The sequence below is a fragment of the Chelon labrosus genome (assembly GCF_963514085.1).
Source record: "Chelon labrosus genome assembly, chromosome: 1".
Taxonomy (NCBI): Eukaryota; Metazoa; Chordata; class Actinopteri; order Mugiliformes; family Mugilidae; genus Chelon; species Chelon labrosus.
The window spans coordinates 21,779,736-21,805,188 of NC_140337.1; the positions used below are offsets into that span (position 1 = coordinate 21,779,736).

General features: G+C 43.7%; 1 protein-coding gene across 2 annotated transcripts in view; it reads right to left on the bottom strand.

The window, feature by feature from the left end:
- The window catches only part of LOC311493279 (mitogen-activated protein kinase kinase kinase 11), a 31,334-nt gene extending 16,948 nt beyond the window's left edge, over positions 1-14,386 (bottom strand). The window contains exons 1-6 of one of the 2 annotated variants that reach the window (XM_084551847.1): positions 12,573-14,386; positions 12,243-12,423; positions 7,113-7,261; positions 6,059-6,234; positions 3,407-3,653; positions 52-168 (exon numbers count right to left, since the gene is read on the bottom strand). In XM_084551847.1, the coding sequence (XP_084407973.1) occupies positions 52-168; positions 3,407-3,653; positions 6,059-6,234; positions 7,113-7,261; positions 12,243-12,423; positions 12,573-12,582 (880 nt within the window). In that variant the 5' untranslated portion in view covers positions 12,583-14,386. Of the gene's footprint in view, positions 1-51; positions 169-3,406; positions 3,654-6,058; positions 6,235-7,112; positions 7,262-12,242; positions 12,424-12,548 lie in introns of both variants that reach the window. The other variant, XM_084551846.1, reaches the window with a different exon arrangement.
- Positions 14,387-25,453: the final 11,067 nt, after the last annotated feature.

The following is a 25,453-nucleotide window of genomic DNA, read 5'->3' on the forward strand; positions in this document are numbered from 1 at the left end:
TTGCGTGCACCTGCGCGAACACGCGAACCCAGAAGGAGGACTCGCACTCACGTTGGATCGCACGGAAGCGAGGGCCGAAGGAAGGCGAGGAGCCCGAGCCCAGGTCAGGAGAGTTCCTCCTCTTCTCCAGGCCGGGGGACGCCTGCACCGTGATTTTGTGGATGAAATCTGAAAGCGCACACACACAAACACACACACATAGGGGACAAGATGTCAGACGGTTGCGACACAATTTGTTTTTTAGCTTCCTTATTTCTCTGAAATAGCCTGGTTTCGCATTTGGGGATTTTTTTTTTTAACTTTTTATTTAGATATCTTTATTTTTCCACAAAACAAAACATTCATAGGACCCTATGAGTTAAGATACTAGTAAATATAATGCAATAGAATGGGAAATAGATACTTGTACCAATGATAGAGAAACAAAACAATCCTATAATAACACATAGTCATCCATCAGTCATCCAAATACAGAGTAATACCCAATAATACATGTGAGTAATACACATTCCCATACATTATCTGTAATTATAACATTTAATTCCTGTTCCAACTTTCCCTTGACTCTTTCATTCATTTATTCATTCATTCATTCTTTCATTCTTTCATTTTCTGTAACCGCTTGTTCCTGTGAATGGTCATGGTGGGGCTGGAGCCTATCCCAGCTGTCATTGGGCGAGAGGCGGGGTACACCCTGGACAGGTCTCCAGTCTTTCTCAGGGCTAACACAGAGAGACAGACAACCATTCACACTCACACCAATTTAGAATCACCAGTGAACCTAACCAGCATGTCTTTGGACGTTGGGAGGAAGCTGGAGTACCTGGAGAGAACGGATTAGAACCCAGAACCTTCTTTTTGTGAGGCGTCAGTTAATACTTTCAGTATTTTGCAGTATTTTCATTTACACATATGGACATTTGGTTTCTTTATTTCTTTTCTTTTCTTCTGTTATGACACAGAATACCATATAAACTTGGAGATGCTTGGTCACCTGCCAAAACATTAGGTACACTAGTGAAGATGGGTGCACTCTAATATAATGGTCCTGCGCTACATTCTGAGCCTTCGTGACTGTTAAAATGTTTGGTTTATGTTAAAGGTGGTGACTTAACTGGATGTTCGTCCTGGAGGATGTAGTTTTTCATCTATCTATCCATCTATCTATCTATCCATCCGTCCATCCATCCATCCATCTGTTCATCTATCAATCCATCTGTTCATCTATCAATCTATCTGTTCATCAATCTATCCATCCATCCATCCATCCATGCATCCATCTATCTATCTATCTGCTTTTGTATCTATCTGTTCATCCATCCATCCATCCATCCATCCATCCATCTATCCATCTATCCATCCATGTGTTCATCCATCCATCCATCTATCCATCTATCCATCTATCCATCTATCTATCCATCTATCCATCTATCCATCTATCCATCTGTTCATCTGTTCATCTATCTGTTCATCTATCTGTTCATCTATCTATCTGTTCATCTATCTATCTGTTCATCTATCTATCTATCTGTTCATCTATCTATCTATTTGTTCATCTATCTATCCATCTATCCATCTATCCATCTGTTCATCTATCTGTTCATCTATCTATCTATCTATCTGTTCATCTATCTATCTGTTCATCTATCTATCTATCTATCTATCTATCTATCTATCTATCTGTCTACTGGTAAACAATGCTACTATGCAAGAACTGCTGCAGAGGACGAACTATATAAACATGTTGTGCAAAAGTGGTAACAGATACAAAGCTTAGCATGTTTCATTAGTGTCATTTTTATGCTTTTTTCTCTATTTAGTGGTGTTGATTCTGGTCGTACTTTGTTTTTATTTCCTTAAATGTACTATTGCATTAATACGTTAGACTATCAACCATTGTCAGTGTATTGTTCCAGCATTAAATCATCAGTTTTATGGGTTAAATGATCTGTTAAGTGGGAAAAATACATGTTATGCTATGATATAACACTGTGTTTAAATGTAAGACAAATCCTATAAAAATAGAATAAAGGTGGTAATTATTTAATGAGTCTAAGTCAAGGGCACAAATTGTTAATTTAGGATGAATAAGTAGATTTACACTGAAGAATATTGTGATTCTAGCTGACACACGAGCTGGTACGTTCTTGTCAGGTTTAATATTGGTGAGCTAAACTACTGCAGCTAGCCGCGTCGTTAGCCTAGAGGAGCTAATGTTGTGTTGCAGAAGTACAGAAGTGGAAACTCGTGGCTAAAGATAAAAAGCAGCAAAAGGCACGTTCACTTCTCTCTCTGCACATTCAGCCACAAGACAAACCGTGAACAGAGCCACACTTGTCACTCGCAAAGTCAAGACCTTTGTTTCATTTCAACGTTTGCGCACGTGACGAACAAATCCTGAAACTGAGCGTCGTGAGCGTGCTTCATCTCCTCTTCTGGAGGGCGAAGCACGCTATAGAAGAAGTCACTGCTGGTTATGAAGACAGAAGCAACACAGGACGAAGAAGAAAGATAATAATACTACTGGTGGAAAGAGGAAGGGGAGGGGAAGGAAAAAAAAGGAAGGGTTTCAGGAAGATAGGGTTAAAAGGAGAATGAAAACACTGACTTGGGAGCGAGAGAGGAAAAGAGCGCGAGAGAGAGAGAGAGAGAAAGGGTGAGGAAGGCATGCCTTAAAAAAAGAGAGAGAGAGAAAGTGAGAGAGGCCAGCCAGCAGTGGATCCATGGACAGGAAGTGTCGAGGCGTGGTTGGCTCACTCTCCCCTCTCATCAACCCCCCCCCCACCACCACCACCACCACCACCACCACCACCACATCACCGCCCTGCTGCTGCTGGGAAAGGCCTGACCACAACACACACAAACATACACACTGACACACACACACACACACACACGGTGCATTTACGCATGCTTGCTCAGCCCCAAAATACACTCACACACATACATACATGCACTGAAACACTGGATGTGAACTCCTACGGGACGTGTGACTCTGTGACGGTGGAAAGACACCTTTGGGCAGGTGAGGGTTGGTCAGTGAACGCACCACAAAGCCAGAGCTCTGATCACCAGAATATATATATATTTTGAGGAAACATTAAGAAGAGGGGTCAGTTGTTTTGGATATTTTAAAAGATTGTTGCGTGTCAGCAGAAAGCAGCACCAAATGCCTCTTCAACATATCAGCCTTTGAACTTTTCACGAGCACCTCCCTGATAGGAACGTTCAGCAAGGCCGAGCTATAAAAATACAATACCGCAAACTCCCTCACATCCACCGCTCTCTTTTCTTTCATATTGTTGTTGCTGCTTCTTGAGACCGAGCCAGTAATGGGCCTTGAAATGGGATTTCTCGTCAGGACCGGCTCATTTCTGACGGAGCACAAAGCCGAGGAGAGACGCACCTTGGGGCAGGCTGATCTTCTCGCCGTTCTTGCTCTTGAGCTTGTGCTTCTTGAAGGTGCCCTTCCTCTTCTTGACGTTGGGCTTCTCCTGGTTCTGGTTCAGGTGGAGGATGAGGAGGCTGAGCTCGCGCTCGAACACGTCCTGCTCCCACTGGGCCAGCTGCTGCTCGCGCTGCCGCAGGAACTCCTCGTGGGACTTCTGCTCCAGGGCCGCTCGCTTCAGCTCCTCCTCGCGGCATCGCAGCTCCTGGTGGAGGAGGAGGAGGAGGAGGAGAAGGAGTCAGGTAAAAGCAATGCCAGCAGGGGCGACTGAGGTTATGCAGGATCTTCTCCAGAGATATTAGATTAAATATTTTATAGGGGATCAATGAAAAGTTGCTGGAAATAACAAGGCAGTCACTTTTTTACTGCACTGATTCAACTTTTAATTCAACCCTACGACCTTTGACCCCATATATAATCAAAGAACAGTCGCTAGCTCAGCTAAAAACAAGTTTTTGTGACTTTAGTAGTTTCACAGTTCCCTCCCAACTAGCAGGTTTGCTAATAGCATGAACGCTAAAAACATAATTTCTATGCACCACCCCTTTTCTCCTCTACGCACCAATCTATCGAAAGATGCTAAAGAAGATTAGGTATATATGGAGAGAGTTTTGAGATCATTCTGAACGGTCTACAGTGCTATGCTAGCTAACATTAGCCTCAAGAGCTAGCACGTTAGCTAAACAGCACCTTCGGCCGCTCCGTGTCCTTCTAGGCTAACTTCTCTTGAAAGTACCGACACAATCATTCAGATTTTGGACCGGATTTCTCCTCTGACTGGTCGAGAAGCTTGGAATAGCGGCGATAAATCGACCAAAAACCACCGTAGTCTGAGCTCAGTTTAAGCAGGAACCTTACTTTGAACTTTCAAAGATGTGTCTGGAGCCGTGGCGGGCCGTCAGGGCTGGCTGCTGGCTTAAACTTCATCAAAATCACTGACTTACATTTTAATATTTTCCCATTAATCTTATTAAATTATTCCCAATAGTCTACGCTTTTCATTTTATGGCTCGCCTGTCTCTCAGCTGCGGTGCTTCTGGCAGCAAAACTTTGCATTCAGAGCTTTTATCCAATCATATTTCAGCCCTCACATGTTGCCGGAGTCAAAAAAATCTGCCTGGTCCTTCACAGCTAAAACTGCAGGCGGCTGAAGCTTGAAACACATCCTAATGACGCTGTTCCTTTAACTAATCACATTTCAAGTTCGTATTCTTAGGCCTTCTCTGTGGCCTACGGTAGCGTCTGCCACTTTCAGGTCAGCAACTATGAGCACTACCCTTAGGTGACGGGCTCAGAGGAGAAGTCAAAATTTTTTCTTAAGTTCTGGTGAATAAAATGAATTATATTTACACCTTTTATGTGTATTTGTGATATTTTATTGGGTCGACATTGGTGCTTCTGCTGGATTTTCCGCTGCAGTGAGCTTTAGTTTCTATTTGAGATACCCTTCTACGATGCAACGTCCTGTTTTGTTGCGTGTTTGCACAATGTTGATATAGCAGTGGCGCCACAACAATCGTAATAAAGGGGAACTACTGTTTTTTACATCCTGGACCTTATTTCTGGCATAAAATATGATCGTTTACTCAACCATATAACTTTCGAGCGTTCGAACGATATTTAGATCTGCGTTTATCCATATAGTGGGAGTGACTGGGGCACTGAAACGCAGCCTCTAAATAACGCATTATCTGCCGTGAAACTCGTTCATTTCACCAATATTTTGTTATGATACGCTAGTGATATTCCCTGTTGAGTCCGGTGTTACCTGTTATCATCATCCAGGGTCTGTAGATTGACCTACTAACCTCTGACCTGGATGATGTCATCTCTGAGCGACGGTCGGCTTGTTTACCTGTAATTTGCTACTGCTAGTTTTTTGCAACATGGCTGAATATTTTTCCAATTCTGAGGTTGTGGACGACGATTTTGTTTATGATATGTCGTCCTTACCGTTCTGAGCCAGAGTATACGGATGAGGAGCTTGTTGAAAGGAGGATGCAGAGGCAGAGAGAGGAACAACTGGCCAAAGAACAACAAACCACTGCACGTCAGCCAATAGACAACAGGTAACTCTGGACTCAACAGGGAATAGAACTAGTGTATCACAGCAAAATATTGGTGAAATGAACGAGCTCCGCGGCAGATAATGCGTTATTTAGAGACTGCGTTTCGGTGCCCCATTCACTCCCACTATATGGATATACGCGGATCTAAATATCTTCCAAACGACTCCAAATGACACCAAAGTTATATGGGTGAGTAAATGATCGTATTTTATGCCAGAAATAAGGTCACGGTTGTAAAAAAAAAATGGTAGTTCCCCTTTAAGATGCGTTTTGAATAAGGTTGGCTGACAATGAAGGCCTAGGTGGAAAATGCACGGCCCACCACTGCTGTGGAGAATGTACAACGGCAACACTTGCTGTACTAATAATGTGGTTTGTACCGTATTTATTACATGGCCAAGTCTGAAACAAAATTGGTTAAATGTCAAGATACTTTGATCTGTTTAAAGTTAAAAGCGCATTGTTTTTGCATCAGCAGTTAGCCTTAACGTTGTTATTATTTCATAGCACCGACGTCGCAGCACGCTCACCAAACCCTCACCTTCTCTTTAGCCCGGAGTTCATCGAACATGTCCTGGATCTCCAGTTTCCAGTCCTCCTGCAGGGAGTGGAAGGAGTCCTGCGGCATTTCTTCCTTCACCTGCTGCTCCAGGGCCGTCAGCTGGTCCAGAATGGAGCAGAAGTTGGGTCTGCGGTGGGGGTCCTGGTCCCAGCACTCTGTTCAAAACACACGGCGGACACTTTCGGGGTCATAATAAGTACAACTCAGTACAACACACAGTGGTATTTAGTGTGGTATGTTTTTTTTTTTCTCTCCTCTCTGTAAAATGTGAGACAAACATCCGACTGATTCACTTGCTTCCAGCACAGTTTCACTTCTTTTTAGACTTTTTTTGAATCGAGGCCTCTGAAAGAAGGAAATCAGCCACTCATGAGCCATAATCTTCACACACACACATATACCGATACACGCTGCACACATTATGCGCAATGGTGAATGGGTACCCTGCGACGTCTGTAATTATTATTTACTGTTTCAGGCACTTGTACGAGCACAATCTAGAATCAAGCTGATCACTTATTCAGAGTGTTACGCTTAATTATCACGCTGCGGGGAGTTTTGCATAATTTGCCGTTAAACTCTGGGCATTACAAGCAGATCAAAAACCAATCCGATAATTAATTAATCCTCTGAGGTGGCTACTGCTGCACTGATTTTTAAATACAGCTTCAAAAATACCATCAAGGGAAGGGGTCCAAGTAAAAAGAGTGTGAGCTGTCTGCTTTTTACATCAAGGAGTGCTACGTGGGGCATTTTGTTTTGACTTGAAACTAAACAGGAAATCAACATAAATGCGTGAAAATACATTGCACAAGGAGGCTGCTGCAGCGCAAAACACTTCCTCTCTATAGCCACGTTATTAACGCTACATAGGAATTGGTTTTCTCAATTTCATTGCAATTTTGGGGAAATGGAAAGAGCTCGTGCTCTGGGCACGAATTCGATCTCACGCACAAAAAAACAAACAAAAAAAAACACCGAACTGAAAGTCACGGCCTTCACATTTGGGTTTCCAAAACACAGTGTGTCCCACCTGACATGAGCTGCGCGAAGGGTTCGGGGCAGGTGGAAGGGATGGGCAGGGTGAGCTTGTTGACGGCGACTCCGTAGGCGACGGCGAGTCCGTCGATCCCCCTGTAGGGCGCCTCTCCCGTTAGCAGCTCCCAAAGCAGGACACCGTAGCTGAACACGTTGGGGGAAAAAACACAGATGAGAAAGCGTGAGGCGGCGTGGTCGGGCTAATATTAGACACAGGATGTATCCTGGAACATGCTTCGTGACATAATATTTATGCAGCACATACCGTTATAGCTATCAGGGTATTGGCAGAGTTAGCACAGAAGGCTAATTTTATGTGTGTGTGTTGTTCACGGAGCTGCTTCACAGTTGAAGTTTTCCAGCAAATAGCTCCATATGTCCTATATTTATAATAATTTAAATTGGTATTAGCTTATTTGCAGACTGCAGGATCGAAACTAACAAAATCAAAACAGAAATTCAGTCCAACTTTATTCATGGAGCACTTTAAAAACCACTCAAGTGCTGTACAGAAGAAATACATAAATATCTACTAACGTCTCAGTTATAAATTAATTATAACTTACATTTACTTTTAATAATATTTTTATTGTTAGTTTAAGGCCTTTGAATTTATTAATTATATTGTTTTTGACCGTTCTGGTCCTCCATAGTTTAATGAACTTTAATAGTTTTTTCTCCTTTCAGCTCTGTTTTGGTCTCCACTATAGACTGTATATAAATATGGACTACGCGTCACCACTTCCTGGCATTGGCCAAACTGACGCTATTTTCCCGGGGATACAGGCGGCGCCATCTTGCGACTTTGGAGCGAGAGTCTGATTAGTACGATCCGAGGGTGGAGCCACACTGAGCAGCGGTATCGATGCCCCGCCCACACTTCCTCCAGGCTCACTCGAGTTTTTGTTTAATCAATACTACGCTCTGCTCTACCTCCACCAGTTACAAGGAAATGTTGGATTATACACTTGTACTTGTGTTTTTATTTATTTTTTTTACTACTCTCACGCTTTACGGAGTGGTTAGCATGGCAACTGGTAATCGCCATTATGTCACATCCTGTTTCTATAGCGTCAATTAACTAACTATAATGAAACTTATCCAAAAAATTTACACTTGAACATGCATCAACATTATATTAACTACCTAAAATGACAGAAAAAAAAAATATTTTTAGTATTTTAGTGTTTTAGTTCGGCTCAAGTCCCGCCCACTAACATGGAGGGGGTGGAGCTTATGACCTATACTGCAGCCAGTCACCAGGGGGAGCTCTACTTGCTTTGGCTTCACTTTAGAGCAGTTCCGCCGTCCATCTTTATACAGTCTATGGTCTGACCAATGCCCGACTTTGGGCGCCCGCTATTTGGTGAGATTATCAGAGCTTCTATGGTGAAAACTTCTTCCTTTTGTGGCTGAAAAGTTAGGCTGATAAGGAGACCAAACTAAAATCGCAACTAAAGTCGAATAAATTGGTGTAACTTTCCAAATCAAGTCATGCCTGCTACCAGACTATTTAAATACAGTTTAGCTCCTTCACACACTGGGCTGTCTGTTGTGTTTACAGATGAACTAGATGAATTTCTAGTCAGTGTTAACTTTAACTGCCTTTCTTGCTTCGCACTGCAGATCACACTTCACACGTTCATGAACATACGTACCGCTGCCTGACAGCACAGCAACAGAATATTTTTGCCTCGTGAAACTTGAAAAAGTCGACGTGAACTCATGCATGCAAGATTTGTGCAAACACACAAACACGTACCCACACAAGACACATGGGACTTTTGAGCCCACACAATGGGAGCAGCCCTGTGTCCTAAGAAGATGAAGCGTGGCGCAGGACTTGGATCTCCCACACTGTCAATTAGCCCTCGCCCGGACCTGACTGAGCGCACTGTGGAGGCTCCCTAAGTGGAGAGCGCAGGCCGCAGCCTTTTTTTATTTAGTTCTTTAATTACAACTTCCACACACTGTGACTGAGCAGAAAGCGCCGCTCGCCGGCTCGCCCCCGAGGCGGCCGCCGTCTCAGCGTGGCGGCTTTGGAGACGAGCGGCCCGTGGACAGATGAGAAAGAGTACTAGAACAAAGATTACCCTTCATTTTCAGAGCAGGGCTGCCTGCCTGCCTGCCTGCCTGCCTGCCTGCCTGCTACTCGCTCATTTTGTTGTTTTCCAGATTGCGCGGCGATTACTGCGAAAACGTGCACGCGTGGGTTTGTTGTCGATAGACGCTTGCGTGTTTGAGATAGCGAGATGGCACTGGTGGGAACGTTCAGGCGGTAAAATCTCACAGCGACCAGAAATGTCCTCGCGCCACGTCTGAATCCTTTTTTGATGATTTCAAGGACGCCTTCAAAAAGTTCTCTGTAGCAACGCGCTCAATTGGTTTCACACAGCCTCCGTGTGGATTCAAGGGCGGATGAAATGGTCCAAATCTTCAGGATTGAAATCAAACCGTAGCCTGTGAGCGTTAACTGCTGTAAACACAAGTTGTGAACGTGTTATCGTATTAATAATTTACTTTTTTTACGCCCCTATTGCCGAGTACAAACATCCTTCTTTATTCCATATGCAAATTAGTATACAAGCCCCTCTCGTCAAATCATACAGCTGTTAAAGTCATTATCATAACACCGCAAACCATAATCAAGGGAGTCTTCTCTTTCTGTGTAGATGTGGCCAAATAGATATATGAGGAGAGCGCACACACACACACACACACACACACACAGAGCTAGTCCCAGATAAAGGGCTGTGGTTAGGTCTGGTGTGTGGCCTCCTTCTCTGTCTATACTGGAGACAATGGGACAGTGTGCAGCACATATGTCCCACAACAAAGCACAGAGCAGCTCTTTGAAGGGACGCCATCACATGGTCGCCGCGGCCTTGCCGCAATCCATCACTCCGGCCCTCAATCTCTCCATCGCCCCGACTCTCCCACCGCCACCTCTCTGCACTTTCACCCTTTTCCCCTTATTTCTATCGCGGACTTGTTCCGCGAGGACGAGCGGCGCTCAGACCTAGCAATACTACGAGTGCGACTCATGGACTGGTATCAGCTCTGAATGTCCCGATGGGGAAATGACCTTTAGTCCGTGGATGGTATCGATCAGGAAACAGAATCGCCGACTACTACACTTTCCAATGCTATAAGTCATTTATGTTTTTCAGGAGATTAAACTTTTCACTTCAAGCTTTAACTGAGACTTTTGAGACTTTTTTAGAAAGTCTGTGCTCACAGTCTGAGTAGTGTAAATAAAAAAAAAAGAAGCATTGACGTAAATGAGATAAAATGATAAAGGTTACGTCTGTGATGATTCTCAGTCATCCAGGTCATGGTATGTCCAAACAAAACCCTCAGATGAGGGTCGCTTGACTTGTAGGGTTTTCCCAAACTCATCCAAGACCGGTCACAGGTAAGTATGTCATCATTACCTCAACAGACCCTGGTCATGTGAGTTTCACCCAAAAAATGAACATGAAGAACAGCTCAAGGTGTTGACCTGGCCTCCAAAGTCACTAGATCCCAAACTGATCAAGTGTCTGTGGGATGATCCACAGAGGCCCCTCCCCTCAACCCATAGGACCCAAAGGCCCCCACACTAACAACATTGTGTTACCAGACACCACGGGACATCCTCAGAAGGCCCATGTCCATTCTCTGATGAGTCCCAACTGTTTTGGAGGCAACAAGGGAGACCCACACAATATTAGGAAGGTGGTCATAATGTTATGCCTGATCAGTGTATGTGGTGAAGAATCTGTTTATTCTTATGAGGAACATCTTGTTGTCACAGTGACCGTTTGCGTTTAACATGTCACCACGTCATCATCTTATCTCGTTGGACACGTCTGAAAGTTTGCGTGAATTGTCGTTCGGGCCAAACATTTTGTATTTTTGTGAGGACACGGTGACCTTGACCCCCCCTCCGGGTTTCAAATCACGCCATCCTCGAAGCCCAAATGAACGATTGTGCCAAAAATGAAGAAACGGTACCGAAGCGTAACTGAAATAACAGGCTTTAAGGTGGGCTGGATTAGCTGTCAGTTTCAACTCCAAAACATGCATTTTCCTTTAAATTTCATTACCTAGCGTTTCACGGCACTAGTATTAGTCATTTAGCAACTCTAAGTGAATAATATTAGTCATCATCACTCATTATAGCTCAGTTCTGGCCCTGCTGACGGCATTTTTTTATTAAACTCTGTTCTATATATTATATATCAGAGCCTTCAAACACATCAGGGAAACCGTTGGCAGTCTTGGATTAATCTCCTGATGTACGGGGAAAACTATGTAGCACTACATTCACCAGCATTCACCAGTTCACTATTCGCTGAGGCCTAGATGACGAGACTGACATATGCTATTAAGTCTTTATGCTAAGCTAGGCTAACAGCCTGCAGGTTCCAGCTTTATATTTAGCATGCAGATATTAGATTGGTGTCAGTCTGCAAGAAAGCAACAATTCAAATACGTTTAAATATACACCGATCAGGCATAACATTATGACCACCTTCCTAATACTGTGTAGGTCTCCCTTGTGCCTCCAAAACAGTTGGGACTCATCAGAGAATGGACATGGGCCTTCTGAGGGTGTCCTGGCAACAGGATGTTGTTAGTGGGGGGGCTTTGGGTCCTATGGGTTTAGGGGAGGGGCCTCTGTGGATCAATCATCCCACAGATACTTGATCAGTTTGGGATCTAGTGAATTTGGAGGCCAGGTCAACACCTTCATGTGTTTTTTAAGTTGTTCCTAAAGCGTTTTTGTGTGAGGTCAGGCTGCATCCTGCTGGGGATGACTGCTGCCATCAAGGAGTGTCATTGGAGGCACCCCCACCCCGTAGTGGGGGTGCCTGGTCGGGTCTAGGTGGGTGCTACATGTCTTAGTAATATCCACATGAATGAATGCCAGGTCCAGAAGTTTCCCAGCAGAACATTGAATTGTCACAAGATGGTCAATGGTATTTACTTCTCCTGTTAGTGGTTTTAATGTTGTGGCTGATATATGGTATATATTCCATTAAGGTGGTCAATCCATATCACCTGTTCTTATACATGTGCACACAGTACATATCCTGGATTTGGTTCAGCTGAATCACATTGTGAACCCATAAGCACTGACCTCCAGACGTCACTGCCCTTGGAGAAGGTGGAGGACTTGATGACCTCCGGGGCCATCCAGGCGTAGGTGCCCGCCGTGCTCATCTTCGTGGTCTTGTGCCACTCTCTGGCCAGGCCGAAGTCGGTGATCTTCAGCGTCAGACCCTCCATACATTCGTTCTCTATGGGCTGAGCCAGAAGGACTTCAGGTAGGGAGAAAAGGGGAGAAAAGAAAAAGGCAAAAATACTTGTTAGGCTTGTAAACAGTTAAATTATTATGACTAATTTTGCGAGGAGAAAAAAAAAAAAAAAAAAAAAAGTGGCAGACCGAAGTTTCGTCTCCCGTACACACATTCATGCATTCTCAGTTTCTTTCTCACTTCCTCTTCCTCTTGTTTTTCAGGCCACTACAATCCGAACTGACAGCGACAAAACACATTTCCACATTCCACTTCGACTCATTGATGCACGTACATAAATCTCTGCCTCTTTCAATTATGAGCGGTGGGTGGCTGGCGACTACAAGGCGCAGGAAACGCGTCTAGATGTTTTTGGCAAGTGCGGCAATGTCGAGGCGAGCATGTGCGCGAACGGGAGAGGGGTCAGTTACTGTGAGGTCTAACCCCGAATGAACCGAAGCTGTGTGTCGTCAGCGGACTGGCTCAACGCGTTGGTCACATGGGGAAATATAGAGGAAACGGCGTTTTTTTTAAAAAAATGGATTCTTCTGCTGCTGTGTTACCAGAACATGAACCAAAATCAGAAGAACTGAGAGGCAGCAAAGAGAGTAGTCAAATAAAAGACAACAAGTGCAACAACAAATAATAAAATATTATTTAAAATGAACCAAGAAGGTAAGAAATACTGAAAAAACATGATTAAAACTGCTGTTATTTTAAGGTTTACCACATATTTACATATTCTTCAATAAAAAAATCCTTGCCAGTAACACACTCCCATCTTTCTTAAGATATAAGTAAACTAGACTAGCTAGAATGATATTAATGCTACATTAACAAACTAGAGGCTAACGTACTGTTTTAATCACAGACACAAGCTAATGCTAGTTGGATAACTAGCTAGGGTGACTTAAGCCTCCATTACTACCCTGCCATAAGGTGCAGAGCCAGTGTTAGCATTGCTAGCTAGCAGCTTGTCTGTCTTTATCTGAGGACACTCTGATTTAACCAGCTAATGTTAGCCGCTAATGTTAGCTGCTACTAAAGGGTGATGCTTTTGTTTCATCTTAAGCTATGTGTAGTTTTTTTATTTATTTATTATCCTTGTGAGTAAAACACTCCTGTCTACTAACACACGTAGCCTTAGTTTGTGTCTATGATTAAAACAGTAAGTTAGCCTGTAGTTGTTGTGATATAGCATTAGTATTGTTCTAGCTAACAAGAGTTAGCTAAGGCTTATGCTTTGTAAATAGCGAGATAACTAGCTAGGGTGGCTTAAGCCTTCATTACTACCCTGCCACAAGGTGAAGAGCCAGTGTTAGCATTGCTAGCTAGAAGATTGTCTGTCTTTATCTGAGGATACTCTGATTTAACCAGCTAATGTTAGCCGCTAATATTAGCTGCTACTAAATCAAAGCTCAATTTTGTTGTGATATAGCATTAGTATTGTTCTGGCTAACAAGAGCTGGATAACTAGCTGTGCCAACTTAAGCCCTCATTGTTACCCTGCCACAAGGTGAAGAGCCAGTGTTAGCATTGCTAGCTAGATACTCAGATTAACCAGGCTAATGACAGCAGCTAATGATAGCAGCTAATGCTAGCTGCAACTTCAAGTTGATGCTGATTTGTAAAAATAACTCAAACCCCAAATTAGCTAGTTAGCCAGCTAAGAAGGTAGCCACTGTTGCTCTAGCTAATAGGTGATATGTTGCTGAAAGACAATAAATATTACATATTCTACAATATATTTCATCGTGTGTATTTTTTTTATTATTCTTACCAGTAATACACTCTTATCTTTCTTAACCTGTAAGTAAACTCAACAACTACAACCACGCTTAGCAAACTCTTGTTAGCTAGAACGATACTAATGCTACGTTAACAAACTAGAGGCTAACTTAGCTTTGCTACCTAGCAGCTTGTCTGTCTTTACCTGAGGATACTCAGAATTAACCAGACAATGTTAGCAGCTAATGTTAGCTCCAACTTCAAGTTGATGCTAATTTATAAAAATAACTCCCAAATTAGCTAGTTAGCCAGCTAAGTAGGTAGCTACTGTTGTTCTTTAGCTGTCAGGCGACTAGTTGCTAAGTGGCTATCAAGAAAACACATTTCTGTAAATCTGTAATCTGTTCTGTAGTCACTGTTTTCTATTCAAACGAAGGTTACAAGCTAAAAACATTTCACTTTTCAACGATACATGGTCTAAACATTAAATTTAAAGCTTCTCCTCCACGATTATACTCGACTTAGGTATATTTTTACAGTTTGTCTGGTACAGCATGGTACATATTTACCAGCCCAAGCAGACATTTATTTTTTTTGTGGTTGCAATGCTTGTAATATTTGGCTTTGATAAGAGATCAAGATTTTTATTTTTTTTATTTTAAATGAAGGGCTGCAGGTATTTAACTGTATTCAACATGTGATGGAGGTCTTCTATCCTGCTGCCCTGTTAAACGGAAACCCACCCACACTGTTCCTCTAATCACAACCGCTCATCCTGCGTCCATATCCCAAAATGTATATCCAACAAAGAAAAAGCCATTCAGTGTTGAAACACAACAGAGTCACAAATCTGTCGGTCAAATGACTATAAACTGACCGACAACCTAATGGCCCATTATTTCTTCAAAGCAAAGCGATACTCATCTTTCCTGTATCTTATCTCGGGCCTGCAGACCACCATCGTGCGGCCGCCGAGCTACATGCACGCTAGCAAGCTAGCAGAAACCACCGTGGTGGGTTAGATCAACGGGCGTCCTGCGGAGTTTCTGTTCTGCTACACCAACTGACGGATGATGATGATGATGGTGGTGGTGGTGATGATGATGTGGCAAGCTTCGCTCGGCTCATGCTTTCTGCGGTTTTCATATCTTCCCCTTATTCTGTATCCGCTTGTGTATTATCTCACATTTCATGTTTTAAGCTTCCCACGTAAGCTCTTGTTTACTTTAAACTCATGCGTATCTGGGCGTATGTGTGTGGCGTGTTTTTATAATACAAATAAAGTAAAATAAAAATGCATGTGCCTACAACTTATCAGGCAAGAGATGTGGATTTCCTCAGGAAGAAAGGATTAACTGTCCGTTTCGCCCCGCATGAAAATTCAAGTATCTTTTGGTTTCACGCAGGGAGGAAGGTGCTCTGACGGGACAAAGCATTTCCTGGAGCGTATTTGATGTCCCACCTCCCCCCAACCCCAACTCCCCTCCCTCTCCCTCTCCTCGCCCGTAGTCATAACTTTGGCCAACGCCGGGACGCAGGCTCGCTCGCTCAAAGGCCAGGCAGAACGGGCGACATGTGCGCGGCGAGATAAAGAATGTTTCCTTCAATCGAACCCGCAGCAGCAGCCGGTTAAAAATAGGTTCCACGGCGGGTTTAACGTGTGCGGGGCCGGCGAAATGTGGTTAATTGGGACATTTAAACAAAGACAGAACTTAAAAAAAAAAAAAAAAAAAGAGAAATAAATGAACAAGTAAACACACTTTGATAAGCATATGGCTGTTGCGCAATCTCGTGGCGGTGCAAGTCTTGCCGAGCGAGTTTCTGTGAAAATAGAATACAACGCTGAGGATGTCGGTTGCTGCGGTGTGACTCTGTATCACATGTCTCAGTATGAACGGCAGCCGTGCCTCCCTCTCTCCCTCTCTCTCTCTCTGTCTGTCTTCCCCTTTGCTTGGCAGGCCGGGCATCGCTCAGGGCAAGGCTGGCTGTCAAAGGCAAGGGAGGAGAGGCAGCGAAGAATTTGACTTATTATAGGGAAGTGAGCCTCCTGCTATTTGCAGTCACTTTCCGACTTTCCGAGCTCCGCCGACTCTTTCCCTTCATTTTTTCCTCTTCTCTTCTCTTCTCGCTGAAAACTTCTCTCTTTTCTTCGACCACACAAATATGAATTTCAAGCTTTTTCTTTTTTTGTTTTTTTTGTTTTCGGGGGGACACACACACACACACACACACACACATATAAACGATTCCCTCTCTTCTTGCCTCTCTTTGTCTTTGTCTCTCTTGTTCAGACATCCTGTGCTGTGCCTCGCAGCCCAGAGGCAGCGGCCGGGGTTTGACGTCACAAAGGAATGCATCACAAGAGGTTGTGTTGTCTGCTGCTGCTGCTGCTGCTGCTGCTGTGCTGCTGTGTGTGTGTGTGTGTGTGTGTGTGAGAACGTCGGAGGGCGATGGGAGGCTCGCCTCTTTTCATAACGCACTTGCACGACAAATTTCTGCTAAACCCATCAACGCGCCCCTCGTCCGACCCCGTCTCCGACTCTGGCGACAGGTGCATCACTTCCCGTTCTCAAGAGGCCTCCCTTTTTTTGTTTTCCGTCTAAAAGCCGGGCGGCCTCTTAAAGGAGAGGAGAAGAAAAAAAAATAAATACGCGCAACGCGGCACGTCCATCGCAAACTTTCGTATCGACCTCTCTCGCAGAAAGAAGATGCAAACAAAAACAATAATAAAATGGCAAAAGCAGCCGATGGCCAAAAACAAAAACAAACCTCCGCAGCGTCTGCTCGTTTAACCTTTCTGCAGAAAATCAATTTCTGTCCGCTCTGCGTCTGAGTCATTGTTTCTGTCAGTTCAACAGGCCCTCAGGGAAATGAAGGGGGGAGGGAGGGGTGATGGTGTTGGGAGTGGATTTACTGCAACAGGCCCTGATCCCTTGCTCTACTTCTTTTGTCCTCCTACCGGTCAGCGTCTGGTAAAAACAAGCCTCGGTCAGTCACCCCTGTTTCCAGCAGGATGCTAGCTCGCTCGCGCCTCTTTTCGACCGCACTTCCAGGAAGTGACGCCGTCGTCATCGGCGGCAAATTAAATTCTCCTCCGGCAAGTCGGGCCTTTGCGTTTTTATAAATAAAAAAAATAAAAAAATCTTGTTTAATTCTTTAAAATAGACCATTACCAGCGTTTGCCGTTGTGGTCGCGCCGAGCTATTTTTAGTAAAACCGAGGTTAAGAGGGGGTCACGTGGCTCCTGATACTGACAAGCGACAGACACTAGCGGGGGGGGGGGGAGTGGAGGTATCATGGCAGAGGTGACACACACCGAAACAGAGAGAGAGAGAGAGAAAGAGAGAGAAAGGGAGGTGGTGAATGCTGATTGTTATCATATGATGGAGTGAGACAGGGCTCAGTTAAAAGTGGCTCCGGGCCTAGAAAGCCTAGAGTTATAGATAATGGCGAGCGCGCGCACACACACACACACACAAAGCGCTCGTTCTTACAGCTTAAACAGATTCACTCGAATCGAATTTAACGTCCGTGTTTAAGAAGAACAAAAAGCAAACGTGAGAAATCTCTGCTCAGGTAGAGCTGAGCAACGCGGACGGTTACACACCAACCGCCTACTTCACACACACACCACAAAAACCGTGGCGAAGGCGAAGTCCCCACGGGTGCAAGGGCGTGCTGTGACAACTGAACCGTAAACACCCAAAAAAAAAAAAAATCACCCGCTTCACACTTGACGCACAGAGTTGGTACGGATTATGAAACGTGGTTCAAAAATGTCGAGAGGATTTCACATAATTTAAATGACTAAGGTGTTTTTTGTTTTTTCTTTCACTGGCATTGCGTTGTTGATGACGGAAAACGAGTCCTTTATCTAAATAACGGATGACACGTGGTGACACATGCAAAAGGCTGATGACAGATTTGCAGAATTGTAAACTAGCTTTTCATCGTTGTGTAATATTTTAGTCTCACCAGTTTAGCTCAACATGTTTTTTTAATACTTTCACAACCCGGGTTATTAACGCTAAAAAAAATAAACATGTGTGTCATATCGTAAAGTCAAATACGTGAGTTCACTTGTGACTTTATTGGCGGTTTAGGCCTCAACCCTAACGCCGTAGCCTGATGTGAAACCTCCCCAGAAATACAACCAGAGCCGTGATTGGTCCGCTTGGTAGTTGGCGTGTTTTCCCGCTTTAGTATTTCCGGCCGTTTCTCCATCTACGCAATTTTTAAGCTGACTCTTTTGGATCAAGAAAGATGGCATTAGTCTTTGGCGAAATTTCGGATAAAGTTTCAGTCGCTTAAAGTTGTTGAAAGTGAACCAGGAAGTAGAAACAAAAATTAACCCGACTGGCAAAAAAAAGACACAGCGCCGACTAGGGCTTTGACTTTTTGTCCAAAAATCATATTCGAAGTTCGTTTGTTTATTAATATTAAAATTCGAACATATTCGAATATTTATTAATTATATTTTGACCATTAAATGTCTTCAGTAAGACTGATATTGGTATCAAACTTAAGTTCTATATGTTCTGTCCACCAGAGGGCAGTGTATCGGTCAATGTTAATAGACTACGTGCACGAAAGGCTGAGTATTTATGCGTGTTAAAATTTTTATTATTAAGCAAACAAGATATGCAGTGTCGGAATGAAGATGTAACGAGCAGAATATAACAGAAGACGCTGTTACGACACAGTTAACGCTCCATCGGAAATACACAAGCTTACAGGAACCTTTCGTAAGTCAATGATGCTTTCGGAAGAAAAACACTGTCACACCAGGCGTGAAAAAAAAATAAAAAAAACTCGGAATCTGAATTGAAAACAACGTTTACAAGCAAACACATTCACAAAAAATAATTCCCATACAGGTTCGAATATTAAGAGATCCCTAAAATTCGTTCGAATATCTTCAGTTTTTTAAATAATCGAATTATATTCGGATAACGAAGTTCGGAGTCAAAGCCCTATATGATATAGTAAAGTCAAATACGTGAGTTCACTTGTGACTTTATTGGCGGTTTAGGCCTCAACCCTAACGCCTAACGCCGTAGCCTGACAGGCACCTCCCCAGAAATGCAACTAGAGCTGTGATTGGTCCGCTTGGTAGTTGGCGTGTTTTCCCGCTTTAGTATTTCCGGCCGTTTCTCCATCTACGCAATTTTCAAGCCGATTGTTTTGGATCAATAAAGATGGAAGTCTTTGGCGAAATTTCAGCTAAAATGAAGCAGGAAGTAGAAACAAAAAATTAACCCGACTGGCAAAAAAAAGACACAGTGCCGACTAGTGTTTGGGTGGCGTTGTTACGGAGCGAGCCAGACTGACGAGCGCACGAGTATAAATGGCTAGCACCAACGTAGGCTACGTACGTAGGTTACGTCGTCTATGTCCCGCAGTACTCTAAATCAGCCTTTAGGTGGAGTTAAGTCCAGATTGAAGCCGGACTAGAGCTGCAATCGTAACGTCAACGAGTCATTACTTGTTTACGTTAAATATGTTTTAAATTCATTGTTTGATTCTATGCTACATTCAAGACATTGTTGAATAACAGTGACGACTTTCTGATGCTTGGAAATTAGCTTTGGCTATCCAGATCAGTCGTTAATGTTTTCACACATTCCCAGATTTTATTAGAATATGAGTCTGGTAACACGGCATTTGGGATTTCTTTAAGGGGCGTGTTTGATAGTCCTACAACCAATCAGAGGCCTAATGCAACGATATTTACCAGAGCATAATCAGTTCCCAACAGAGAGACTCAACTTTGGGGAAGTTGCTCTGGCTTCCAGACTACTACATTAGCGGATAAGGTAGCGTAGCTTAGCATATAGATTGAAAGCAAAAAGGGGGAGGGGGGGGACGAGATAGCCAGGCTCTGTCGGTGTAGTTGCACGACTCAACAGTAACTAAGTCATCAACTGGTTGAGGCATAGACTGTATATAAATATGTCGCCACTTCCTGTCATCCTGTCACCAAACTGACGCCATTGCGAGTTTACAGTCAGGGTCTGTGCAGTACTTTTAGTTTTAATATACTCTGTATTTATTTTTACACCTCTCACGGTGACCCTGTTACAGAGCGGTTGGCATGGAAACTGGCGGAAACTGTTTCTGTAGCGTCAAATAACCAACTAAAATCAAACTTATCCAAAGAACTGACACTTGAACATGCATCAACGTTATATTAACTACCTAAAATGACATAAACCATCTTTGAAAAAAATTTATTTGACGTGTATTTTAGTGTTTTAGTTTAGTCCCATCCGCTAACATGAAGGGGGTGGAGCTTATGACCTATACTGCCGCCAGCCACCAGGGGGAGCTCTACTTGCTTTGGCTTCACGTGACAAACTACACACAAAAACTAGTATGGTTGGTTACTTATCAAGAAATTTAAGCAACGGATGTGTGCATGAACCCACCACACACACGTGCACAGATAGATTTACTGCGTTAAGCGCTCGTTTCCTAACAGACACAACAAACCCACGTAACCTGCGCTATATAAATGCGTCCGCGCTTACAGGACGGCACAGAGGCACGCGCACGACATCGTTTTAGCAGCCTCAGCACACATACACGCCACATTCTTCTTCTTCCACTTCCTGAGCTGAGGCAGAGTGCATCTACAGTTCAGAGCGAGCGCTCAGGCTTCCTCCTCTCGCCGCCGCCGCTGCTGCTGCTGCCGCCGCCATCACACTGACTGACGGCAACTGACGGCATTAGTCAGCTGCTTACGGGACGGCATGTGGCAACGCCGCTGTGTCCAAATCAGCCGCCGCTGACCCACATAACATTAAGTCTGCCGCTGACATCTTCAAAGCTTGTAGAGGAGGGGGGGAATAAAGTCCAAAGCTGTGGACTTAGGTCTGGACGGGGGTAGCTCCAGGCCACAGTGGGAGAGACCATGGGAAAAAAACACTCACGTCCTTGATGACCTGTGTGCTGTCTGGTTAGCTACAGAGGCAATATCAACACAAATAGCCTCGAGTGTATGATGAGCGTGTGTGTCAGGGCTTCAAAGAATGACTTGTTTTCGAGCTAATGCGCGGAGGGATTAGGGCGTTCTCTTTGTCTGCATTCCCCGTTATCTCCGAGGTGCGTTAAAACCAAAAGTGCCGCGCGGTCGGGGAAAAAAATCCACGTCTCCTTCGGAGGGTAACGGGCGAGCAATCTGGACTAGATCAGTCTTGCCCAGACAGAGCGTCTTCCTGATCGAGAGGCGAAACCAACAATGTCGCCACAAAAACACCGTGACAGGTCTCCACGGCAACGGGACTCTGTTTTGTCACTGTTTGTTGTGCAGAGACAAGAGTGTGTGTGTGTGTGTCAGTTGCAGACGTGACTCCTGCCAAAGGCGGCCTAGATATGAGCTCGGTGTGCCGGGACTGACTCAGACCCTGCGACTGTTTAACTTAGCGAGGATCCCAGAGTCAGGGAATTTTTTTTTTTTTATGCTTTTCTTTCTCCATTTTTTATTTTTTTTTACTCTGACTGATAAAGTAACGGCGTGCATCCCGGGCAAATATGAACTATTTACGTTCCCCACATTCCTCGAGTCATTTTGGTTCCATTTTAATTTCATGCCACGCTGAGTAAGATGCAGCGGAGCGTGCAAAATCAGATCAAACTCTTTTGGAAAAGAAAAAAAACTTCCAAGTGACGCTAAAAATAAAAATAAAAAAACTCGCTCCGGCATCACCGCATATCCATAATCAGTTGGTTGGCAATGCCTTTAAACTATTAAACTAACCATTTGTGGAAGGCTTCTGCAAAACAACAAATTAAACGTTACAGCTGTTAGCATGCACGGCTAATTAGCTTACGTCTTTGTTGTAGTTCCGAGGCCAACGAGCTCGTCATTAACTAACGCCGCCGCCGAATGGAACTTGCGAGCCCGTGGTCATGACACGGAAATTGTTTTGTACAAAGCGATTGGCATTATCAGTCATAGGCAATTATGGATCCATCTAGAAGCTAATGAGGCTAACCGCTAAGCTAGACTATAGCTATAACAGCCAGTCGCTTAATGTAGGAAATAAGACATTTTCCTCACACATACAATTATTAGAAAAACTTAATATTTCTAAATTACAATATAATGATTAACCAGCCACGTCTTCTATTTCTGAAATTGTCAGCAAACGCACTTACAATTTTTCCTCTTATGAGGTTGTAAATACCACAAGAGGGTGTTAAACACATTTGAAAGGACTGTTACTGGGACAAACTAGATTGAGAGATTAATTTTTAGAAGAAAATATCTACTAATTGCCATGACCAGCACATCTACTAGTCTTGGTCTTTAGCCCAATGTTAGCAATAAACTCGACCGGTTAGCTTTAGCGCAACGTCACAAACAAAGTTGACGCCTTCAAATATGTCGTGTTCACGAGTAAACTTTCATATGAACGGCGCCCTCTTGTGTTATTCACAAGCTCATAACTGGGACTTTTTAGAGATGTCCTTGTTCTCAAGTCGTAACATGTTAGCGGAAATGGCTAAAGTGAATGTTAAGCTAATATATTGTAAGTTAGTCATGCATCTTTCATAATTTTATAATTCAAAAAGTCTAAGGCAACCCCACACTTTTATTCTGTCTTTTTATTACCTACATTAAAAGGGAACTACAGTTTTTTACAACCTGGACCTTATTTCTGGCATAAAATACAATCGTTTACTCACCCGTATAACTTTGGCTGCATGTCGGTGCCCCATTCACTCCCACTATATGAATATACGCGGCGCTCTGCCGAATCTAAATATCTTCAGAACGACTCCAAATGACACCAAAGTTATATGGGTGAGTAAACGATCGTATTTTATGCCAGAAATAAGGTCCAGGTTGTAAAAAAACTGTAATTCCCCTTTAAGTTACCTGGTAGTTAGCATGCTAAACTGTTAGCCTCTGTTAGCCTCGACAGTTCTCACGCCTCACGGCAAATGTCACCACTTGAACACGAAGTATTTTAACCACCAGCCATCAAGTTGCAATGGAAGACGGGTTACAGGTTAAATCTCACCGCTTGTGCAGTATCATCTAGGAAAACTTCTTTCAAATGGGCTTTTATTTAACAAGTTTACCTAAAAGTACATTTTCAGAAATGGCTGAAGTCATGCAAGTTAATTATTCATTTAATTTTTTCAACATGTTTGATGAAAAATGCCGATGCCTTCGTAGTTCCTACATTAGGCCACATTGTAGCTAGCTTGCTAACTGCTAGCCTTGGTGACGGCAACGGTTGCCTAGCAGCCGTGTTCTCACAAATTACAGCTGATTTCACTACGTGGCTACCGTTTCCCGTACGCAACTTCCCACGCTGTAACCACAGCTCCTTTTTAAAGGCAGCATCGCCGCCGCTTTAATTAACCGGCGAGCAAGACCTGACAATTTAATCAGCACTTTTAGCTTCGACGGCCGTTCATTAGAAATGGGAAGTCTGCGGACGTCCCGTTTGTCTGAATTCAAGGAATCCATTGTTTGCAGAAATGATCAGAAACGTAGTGTTTTAACTCGACCGCTGTTACCGTGCTGTGACACTGCATCGCGTGCAGTGTGGGAACAGAAACCATCGCATGCATCAAAGCTATAAATACCATCAATTACATCTACGGCACCTGACACACAATATAAAGAGTAAAAGGTTCAACGCCCTGCTCAAGGACGTTTCAGAAAGCATGCGGCCGTGGTAGGCAGATGCAAAAGTCAGCTCCCAGACTCTTCACTCTGCACCTCATTTAATTATCTTTTCCCTTTAATTCCACACTGGAGCTACATCTCCATCTCTCACCGCATTTTTTTTAAATTTTTTTTTTATGCATGCTATCATTCCTCACCCCATCCAGCCTCTGGCCAGGTCGCACTGATATCCAGGCCGATACCAGCTTAAAAACCATGCAGTATTTCGTTTTTATTTTTGTTTTAACCAGAAAATAAAGACGAGACAAAGAAATCTTGACAGGGGAAACATTTAAAAGCTCTCAATATCGGATCACGGCTCAAAATATCTGCACTGGCTTTTTCAAATGCCCACATCGGGTTAATCCAAGCCTTCGTCAATGCTCTCTCTCTACCTTCCTCCCTTTCCCTGCGCTCTGCCCTGCACCCGTAGGCGAGGGGGAGAATTCCGGCAGGGTGGGGGCTTTCCCAGGAAGAACGGGAGCTTTGTCCCCCGAGGGACGAGGCCATAGGCTGACAGACAGTCTGGCAACCTCTGACCAGGCAGAGAGCGAGGGAGAGGCGAGGGAGAGAGAGAGTGATAGGGCATAATCATAGTGCAGAAGATGTCAACTCACGGTAGAAACTAGCGCTCGCTTGCTCGCTCCTCTGGGGGTTTCACCTAAACTCAGAGGACGTACAGTCAAATCTCTACCAAGCGTAGGAACTTGAGTTGAGTGAGCTTGCATACCAGGCCGTGAGCGACTGATAACTATGATTAGAAGACTCAGCAGTCAGTGTGAGGTGGCTCTACTTCCGCATTTGATAAGTGCGAAGATAAAGCTGTGATTCAAGTTCAACTGCACTCACCGGTCGCCCTCTGCGCCACTTTTAGTTATTGGTTAAATCCGAAATCCCCACTTAGAATACAGTTATTACCCCCGACTTAACGGGGAATGTGGAAGCGCATTAAAACAGATCACTTCCCGCAAGACACCTGTTGTGAAATATCAGTTTGCCGAGTCACACCTGTTGACAACGCAGCCAAAATGTCATTGCTTACAAAGTCATGAGTAATCAGCACTTTGTTTTTTTATTTATCTGTTTTAAATGAAGCGGACAGCTCGCTTAGAAACTTAAATAACTGTTTTTTTTTTGTTTTTTACACGTTGGACTTCAGCTACAACCTGCACGGGACGGGTCATGTGACTGACAGGCCAGGAGGTGTGCCAGTCGCGTTTATAATCAGTTGTATAAGCTAAATGAGTTTTATTTGGCAGCGCACCGTGTTTCTCTTTTACAACCATCGTGTTTGCAGCTACTCGTCTGTGCCGTCCCAAGAGAAAACACCGATCTTTATATTCAGTTTCAGAAATAAAGTGACTGATTTCTGGTTTCGCCCTCTCAGCAATGACTCATATTAACAAAACAATCAAGTAAAAGTTCAGTTGGGCACACCAGACAAAGCACGACGTGAAACCAGTTTTCATCTATGCCAAAATACTACAATTGATGGCTACTTTTCAAGTCTAACGGCGCTTCATTATGCACAAACCCCTGCAATTACTTCAAATTAAACCACTTCATCCTTTGCAGATTCCCTCCAAGTCTGCTGCTCCTTAATTTAATATTCAGGTTATGCATGCAAACTTAGATTTTTGG